At 39.7% G+C, this 8,047-nt stretch overlaps 1 protein-coding gene across 1 annotated transcript; it reads right to left on the bottom strand.

Moving 5' to 3' along the window:
- Nucleotides 1-249: 249 nt before the first annotated feature.
- Nucleotides 250-2,453, bottom strand: LOC121987905 (transcription factor ILR3-like). Its single transcript, XM_042541607.1, has 5 exons — nucleotides 2,034-2,453; nucleotides 1,896-1,958; nucleotides 1,466-1,543; nucleotides 1,156-1,318; nucleotides 250-687 (listed from the first exon to the last, which is right to left on the bottom strand). The coding sequence occupies exons 1-5, from the start codon at nucleotides 2,135-2,137 to the stop codon at nucleotides 406-408; spliced, it is 690 nt and encodes a 229-aa protein (XP_042397541.1). The 5' UTR covers nucleotides 2,138-2,453; the 3' UTR covers nucleotides 250-405.
- Nucleotides 2,454-8,047: the final 5,594 nt, after the last annotated feature.

Here is an 8,047-nt window from a genome sequence, read left to right as displayed (position 1 = left end):
CGAGCTCTTATAGTTTAAGTATCAAGTTTGTTTACGAACATTCAATTCGTTTATGTCTACCAAGTTTTTTTTATTTTGCACTTCAGATCAGCCAGGGGCTTCTAGGGGTGTTGAGTCACTACATTAGCCATGATACTAGATTTATGAGACTTCAACCACAATATGATCAATAGGAGCTTGTTTAGTTGGGAAAAGAATCGACTCTTCCTTGCTTACTCATTCCCTAAAAGTAATCAAATCAAAAGCAAATTCGATTGGGATCTTGAACTCTTATTTGCTTATAAGTTATCTTACAATAAACATGTCTCAAGGAATACTTGCAGCATTAACATTCAGGATAAGCAAATAAAGAATACTGTGTGAATGTGTTAGCCATGAGACAAGTTTGCTACCTGAGGCACGTGCTCATGCATTAGGAGGCCAAAGGTTTGTGTCTTTTGTGGTGTCGATCGCGGCAGAAGGAAGCCATTGCCACATGCCCATGCCAGGATATGCAGCAAAGCGGGCAGCCTTGTTGGATGGCGCATGAACATTTGCACTTGCAGCAGGAGCAGCAGCTGGATGATATGCAAGTGGATGTGGCATGAAGTGAGCTGGGGGCAAGCTTATGGCCTTGATTCGGTGCTCCAATTTCTCCTTATCAGCCTTCAGTTTCATCTTCTCTTTGCGGAGCTCATTCTTCTCAATCTGCATCACAAAAGGGAATCACAAATCCAATAAATTCATGCAAAACTGTCAAAATGTATTCTAAACTATAAGCAGATGATTAAAAAGAAAGCTTCTTCAGAGATGATGATGACATAGCAATAAACTAAACAAAGCACTTATTTTTCTGTCCCCACAGATGTTCCAACTTTAATCAACAATTAAAACTGAATAGCCTATCTTGATTTCAATATCCATATAAATGCCATGATTTTTAAGTTTCCTAAGTCAGAATGTGATCTGGTTTTACTTGATCAACTGATAACAAAGACCCTTGCTTTTTTCTGTTGGTCCATTCCTCCAAAATAGTACTGCTGCAATCCAACCATTCAACAAATTCAAGTCTATTCAATCCTCATAAAATATATCAAATTATGTGCAATAGTTGATTTAGACCTTACAGAATAGATAGTTATTGATTAATAGAGAAAGCTAATGATAGAATCAGACCTTGAGATCCTTGATTGTTACTTTAAGCTTTTCATTTGATTCCTTAAGTTCTTGTGCTTCAGTTTTTAACTGTGTCAACACACTAGCTGCATCCGTTAGAATACTAGCCTTGTCCGACTTAGGAGGTCGGCGAGTGTTAAGTACTGAAGAAAGTTGAGAGAACCTACATAGAACAGAAGCAACCCAGACAAGGGAATCACAGTTATGATGGAAAGGTAAGGTAATCATGTTTCAGGGAAAAGAAGCACCACCATATTCTCAGCTAAGACAGCATTTCAATATTTTAGTACACGAAGATGACAATGTGCACCTGCCATTTAGCTTGTCACGGCGCATTTTCTCACGGCAGGCTTTCGACTTGGTTTTCATGAATGGATCATCCCAAGTTCTGCAAAATTTGGGGTATTAGCTTCTTGCTAACCTCTAAGAAATCCTTTTCCCCTCATTCATAGAAATTCTAACTTTATATATGAAGATAACGAACTTTGAGCATGTGTAAAGTGTAACTATAGCTTAGAAACAAGAGAGCATACTCATGAAATCTTCTTCTACAACTTATCAAAAATCCATTTTTGAACAATCAATCAAACTCGAATACATATTTCCATGCAAAACGAGTTGAATCCTTCTTTGCAACTCCAAAAAACACCAATCAATCCCATGGAATCAACAAATTTTGATGTACTTGCTATTGAAGTTTGGTAACGCTGCCATAAACCAAAATTGAATACAGGAAGTACCTTTTCCTGGAGCTCGTCTTCTCAGTATCATGAACATCAGCATAGGCCTCCTCGATGTGCACTCTGCCAAAAATTTTCCCATCAAAGACCAAAATCCCCAACAAGAAACCTATAACTTCTCACAAAAATAGGACGCACCCGGCGGTGGAATCCATGCCACAGAAGCTCTCGATCGCACAGCGGAGCTCGCCGTCGGATCCCCCGTCGTCGTCCCAGTATTCGCCGATCGAGTTGGCTCCCATGGGCCGCCGCACCCGTCTCGCTCCGCTCCTTCAATCCGGCTCCTTTCCCGCGGGAACAACCAACAAACAAGGGTGAAAAGAGGTAGAAGGTGAGGATCAGGATACGGCTAGGGTGCAATCGGGGCGCGGCTCTGGAGAAGGAAGAAGAAGAAGAACAAGAGACGACGAAGAGAAATTGAATTGGATTTTGGAGATTTTGGGGGAAAAAAGGTTGGATTTTTAATTCAATTTATCTGCTGCGGTGTGTGGGCTCGCGGCGAGTGGCCGCCGCCGCCGCCGCCGCCGCCGATATCTTTGTCGAAATTTTCCAAAAAACCTTAAAATATTTACTTCTGTTCGCAACAACCCCCTATGGTTTTACTATTCTCAATTTTATATTCTATTTAATTTGAAAATTTTAATAGATTAGCACATGCTCATATTATTACAAAATCTATTATATATAGATAAATTAGTTTATTATTATTATTTTTTGGTTCGATCAAAATACACTAATTTTATTAATATAAATTGGAAAAATTTAAATTCTAAAGATCAAATAATTTTGAGTTTAAGTGCATATAATAATTTATTATAATAATAATGATGTGGGTGGATGTGTGCATTGAAGTGTGCGGAGGATGAGTGTACGCATATTTGTGAGAATACGGACGACACTTATGGGTGTTCATTATTCAGATCAATCAATTAATTTGTCCGATCTAAATAATATTCGGATTATTTGATTTGATTAAATAGAATTTGGATCGGTTGAATGAACTGATCCAAAATATTAATTGAGTTAATGGGTTGATTTTGGATTTAACTCCTTATCCGAATAATCTGTTCGAAACCCAAATAAGGAATTAATATATATTTTTTAAATTTTTTTAGTATAATCTTTGAAATATTTGGAATGTGTAAGTTTTTTTTTATATATTGAATGAAACTATTTTATCAAATTTAGAGTTTATTTATTTATAAATGTAAATTATTAAGAATTTATTTATTTGAAGAATATTGAAAATTTGAAATGAAAAAAAAATTGAGTTAATTGGTAATAATCCGAATTAATTTCAAATAATTCAATTTAGTTTATAGCTATTTCGATTTGGTATTTGGTTGGATTTAGAAAATTATAAAATCCGAATAATCTAAATTGAATAATCTAAATAATATGAATCGAACCAAATGAACAGCCTACTTGGAAGACCGAGCGTTGATGAGGTCAACGATAGCAAGTTGGCAAATGAGAAGGAAAAAAAAAAAAAAGTCTAAAAATGGAAGGTTGACGGTTACATGAATTGACTAATTATGGGTGATAAGAGTTGACTGATTTCATTTTAAAGGTTTTAGAGGTGACAAAATGGAGAGATCGAGATGAGCATGGTTTGAGTTTGATTGGCTTATTTGAGTAACATCAATTAATTTTAAAAATAGATAATTTTCACTTAATTCATTATAATTTATACAAATCTAAAATTCCATTCTTAAAATATTCATCCATTTTGAAAATTATATTTGAGTAACATATAGAGTTGGACTCAACACGAAACTAACACAAACTATGTTGATTTGGCTTTCCGCTAGGCATGGGCCTAATTGACTTAAGCTCGGATTTGATTAAGTTTTTTTAATAAATAATATAAAAAATTAAAAATATTATCAATAAAGGGAAGTAAATCGATAATAAGTATAATTCTGGTTTTTGCAAGCTAATCATAAATTTGATTAGCATTAATTAAATTTTAATGTGGTAATTAAGTGTTTATAATTTTCTTTATTGATTTTTTAGATTAATTATAAAATATAAAAATAGTTCATCAGATTTTATAATTTATTAAAAATGTTAAATCATTTGGAAATTTTCAGAATTAATTTACAAGACAATTCTGATATTTTTTTGTCGTGAAAACTTCATGATTTATTTCCGATTTAATTTCTTGAGAATTTTTATTTTTTTAAATCATTTTTAAAATATAAAATTAAATGCGAGCAAATTAATTGGTCCAAATTAAGAGGGAAATCAATTTAGACCGCTAAATGGACCTAGCTAGAGTTTATTCTCAATTTAGGTCTTGTGGGTTCGGATCTATTTGTTGTTGGATCAAACTGTGTTAACTCAAACTGATTAAATAGTGAACACAATATTTTTATATAACTCTGAGTAGACAATTGATCAATTTAACATCACAGTTGACGATAAATTCTCGTGAAGATACAATAGGAAAGTCAGAATAATTTTTTATTTAATAAAATTGTACGGGTGTCGAGTATTTGATTATCCTGACCTATTTTAGAATTTTTTCATAAATATTCTGTCAACATAACCTATCTTAAGCCCACCCTTAACTTCATTCAAATCCCGTGGCTCTAATATAACTCAAATCCGGTTGATCGGCGAGGGAGTCTCTGATTCAAGGGTTTATAGACATCATTCGACTTCTAAGGTTTATAGTCGCCGCTCGACTTCTAGGGTTCATAGTCGTCGCTCGACTTCTAGGGTTTATAGTTACGGCTCGACTTCTATAGCCCGTGGCTCTAATATAATGTAAACTCGGCCAATCGATACAGGAGTCTTCGACATTGAGTCTGTGACTCTAATATAATATAAACCTGGCCGATCGGCACGGGAATTTTCGACATTATGCCCATGACTTTAATATAATGTAAACCCGGTCGATCGGCATGGAAGTCTTCGACATTGAGCCTGTGGCTCTAATATAATATAATATAAACTTGATCAATCGGCACGGGAGTCTTCGATCGGGGAACAATGACAAATCCTATGACCGAAAGGGAAAATATAACAAAAAAACTAACCTGTCGACCAGTAGAGGATCTGACTGAGCTCCTTGACTCCTGAATACCTGTGGAATGAGGAGAATATGATATGTTCGTCGGAACTTACCGAGGACATGAGGATGGCAGAATTTTCCAGCGTCATCCATCTTCACGTTTCAGATCAGGCTAAGTTCCCACAGACGACGCCAATATGATCCTGTCGGAAATCTAAGAAGATGGAACTGCCAGGATGATGTGGTTGAAATGTTGACCGCATCTCCATGACCCGGATGGTAAACTGTCTTCTGTGTTGACCAAGTCATCGTAGGGTCTCTGGTCAACAGTACTTGTAGCCAGCGACTGTGTTACCTCGATCCCTGGTATCCCGATGCTCGAGGCGGGTCTCACGAATATATAAGCAGTGGAATAATAGTAGAACAACGAAATAAATATTGGATGAGTATAGTGACGTACCCTGGCCCCGAGGGCGCCCTCGGATGGATCAGTGAGATGGTCACGATACTGATCGAGTCGTCGCGACCCTGAAGGGTAGATGAGTGTGAGTCAGCTAAGGAGTCGGATCTGGGAGTGACGACATGGAGTCTGGTGCAGCATAGATCCCAAAGGCGGCATGTAGGTCGAAATATGACAACGACACCTAGGCCGACATACCCTAGTGGCTCACAGATCGGAACACGACACACAGGCCGGGTAATATTAGAACAATCTAGGTGCCCTAGGTTTTGATGTTTAGGCAAAGGTTTAAGTTAGGTTTATTATTGTATTTGATATGCATTGTGAGTGTGCAGGATACATGTACAACAAAGAAAGTCCAAGTGTGATCTTGGCAAAGAAGGAAAGTCCAAGGATGAGTCTTAGCGGTGTAAATCCAAGCACGTAGTATTGACAATGTAAGTCCAAGTGTGACTTGACAATGGATGAAGTCCCGGAGGTGAGGAGCCTCTTGGCAAAGGAAGACCCGACAATATAGACAAGGCCAAAGGAAGCTCTAGAAGGCAAGACGTGAAGGATGAGGAGACATTCGAGAGACGCGAGGCTGATGGAGGAGGCTAGAACGCTAGGTTTAGGTTGGTCGGGCGAGGACGAGTGCTGAGTGATTGTACTCAGGGCAAAATTTTATGTGTTTAAGATTTACTGTAGTGACACTGTAGTAGCATTGCAGCAGTCGACTGGTTACTGTAGCAGTCGACCGTTGGGTAACGGTCGACTTCACTTAAAGGATCAGTCGACTAGTGCATACACCAGTCGACTGGTAGCGGGAAAACAGCTTAGTGTTTTCATCTCGAGCTCTATTTAATAGAGCTCTGGGTGCTTGGGCATGGTTGACGATGAAATAGAGGTAGTTAACCCCTGTTAGTAGTCTTCCAAAGCCTCCAAGCTCTTCTTGTGATCTAAGAGTGTTTGGATCAAGGTTGTGGTGAGGTTTCTCCACCGATAACAAAGTTTGAGCTAGCCAGAGGTTTCCGGGGAGTTATCCACCGACGGATTGGAATCGTCCACCTTACGAACAGTTGTAAAGTAGGAACCCTAATCTCCGAACCACGTAAACGTCTTGTATTACAATTTATTTTTGGTTTATTGTCTTTCCTTATTGTTTATAGGGTTTAGTTTTCTTCTTATTAGTTTGTATTTTGTTTTCCACTGCGTACTAACAAGTGTAGAAAGTGACGATTTGGGTGAGACGCTATTCACCCCCTCTAGCGGACGTCAAGATCCCAACAAGTGGTATCAGAGCTAGGTGAGCTTTTGTTGGACTAATCGCTAAGAGAGCGACTAGAGGAAGAAGATGGTGTTAGGACCAAAAGTAGCTAGAGGGGGGGGGGGTGAATAGCTCGTCGCGTTCGCTCGTTGCTCGGCGTTGCTTGTTTCTTCAAAGATGTGCAGCGGAAATACAAAGAAACAATCACACAACGCTAACACGGTTGGTTTACTTGGTATCCACCTCACAAGAGGTGACTAATCCAAGGATCCACACCAACACACACACCCTCCACTAATAAAACTCTCCTTTATGGTAACTACCAAGGGCGGAGAAGCCCTACAAGACTCAATACAAGAAGAGAGGGAAAGGATACAAGAAATACAAGCTTACAAGCTTACAATGAGTATAAACCCTAACCCTAGCTTCCCTTCTTGGCTTTGATCCGCCTCTTGACTTGGAGAACTTCCAAGATCCTTCAAGAACTGGCGATCTGAGCTTTGTGAGTGTTGTGGAGGAGCTGGCGAGAGATCTGGAGTGAATTGGAGAAGGGATGCCGAAGGAATCGTGCGCCTGCGGCCTTTATCGACGCCAACGGTCTGATCCCGATCGATTCGAATGTTCCCAATCGATCGGGGAGGCTTTGGATCGATCCACGGAGCTTCTCTGGAAAAATGCCTGGATCGATCCACGGATCGATCCAGCGCTTATCGCGTGAAGCAGCAGCGTCCCAATCGATCCACTGATCGATTGGGACATCTGGATCGATCCACGGATCGATCCAGAGGCTCTCTGTTCGCTTAGGAAAGGCCTGGATCGATCCACTGATCGATCCATCTCCTGGATCGATCCACTGATCGATCCAGCACTTGGTTTTTGCCCAAAACCAAGTCCCAAGCCTCTCAAACCAACATCCGGTCAACCTTGACCTGTTGGTACATCATGCCTAGCATCTGGTCACTCCTTTGACTTACTAGGACTTCCCACCAAGTGTCTGGTCAATCCCTTTGACCCACTTGGACTTTTCTATTCATGCCAAGTATCTGGTCACTCCCTTGACCTACTTGGACTTTTCTATTCATGCCAAGTATCTGGTCACTCCCTTGACCTACTTGGACTTCCATCAGATGTCTGGTCAATCCCTTTGACCTATCTGTATTTCCTCGTGCCAAGTATCCAGTCAATCCTTTGACCTACTTGGACTTCCCAACACCAGATGTCCGATCATCCTTGATCCATCTGGATTTTCCCTTGCCTGGCTTCACTCACCAGGACTTTCACCTAGCTTCACTCACTAGGGTTTTCCATCTGCCTAGCTTCACTCACTAGGGCTTTCACCTGGCTTCACTCACCAGGACTTTCACCTAGCTTCACTCACTAGGGTTTTTCATCTGCCTAGCTTCACTCACTAGGGCTTTCCCCTGGCT

The sequence above is a fragment of the Zingiber officinale genome, chromosome 5B, assembly GCF_018446385.1.
Source record: "Zingiber officinale cultivar Zhangliang chromosome 5B, Zo_v1.1, whole genome shotgun sequence".
Lineage (NCBI taxonomy): Eukaryota > Viridiplantae > Streptophyta > Magnoliopsida > Zingiberales > Zingiberaceae > Zingiber > Zingiber officinale.
The sequence above is the reverse complement of the archived record's forward strand: the minus strand, read 5'-3'. Positions and strand labels throughout refer to the sequence as shown.

Bases quoted from the DNA above. Each gene is read 5' to 3' on its own strand.
- LOC121987905 (XM_042541607.1), bottom strand. From the start codon at position 2,137: ATGGGAGCCAACTCGATCGGCGAATACTGGGACGACGACGGGGGATCC. The intron at 1,959-2,033 runs GTGCGTCCTATT...AATTTTTGGCAG, and splicing joins GGCATGGATTCCACCGCCGG to AGTGCACATCGAGGAGGCCT. The intron at 1,319-1,465 runs GTGCACATTGTC...TGTTCTATGTAG, and splicing joins CGTGACAAGCTAAATGGCAG to GTTCTCTCAACTTTCTTCAG.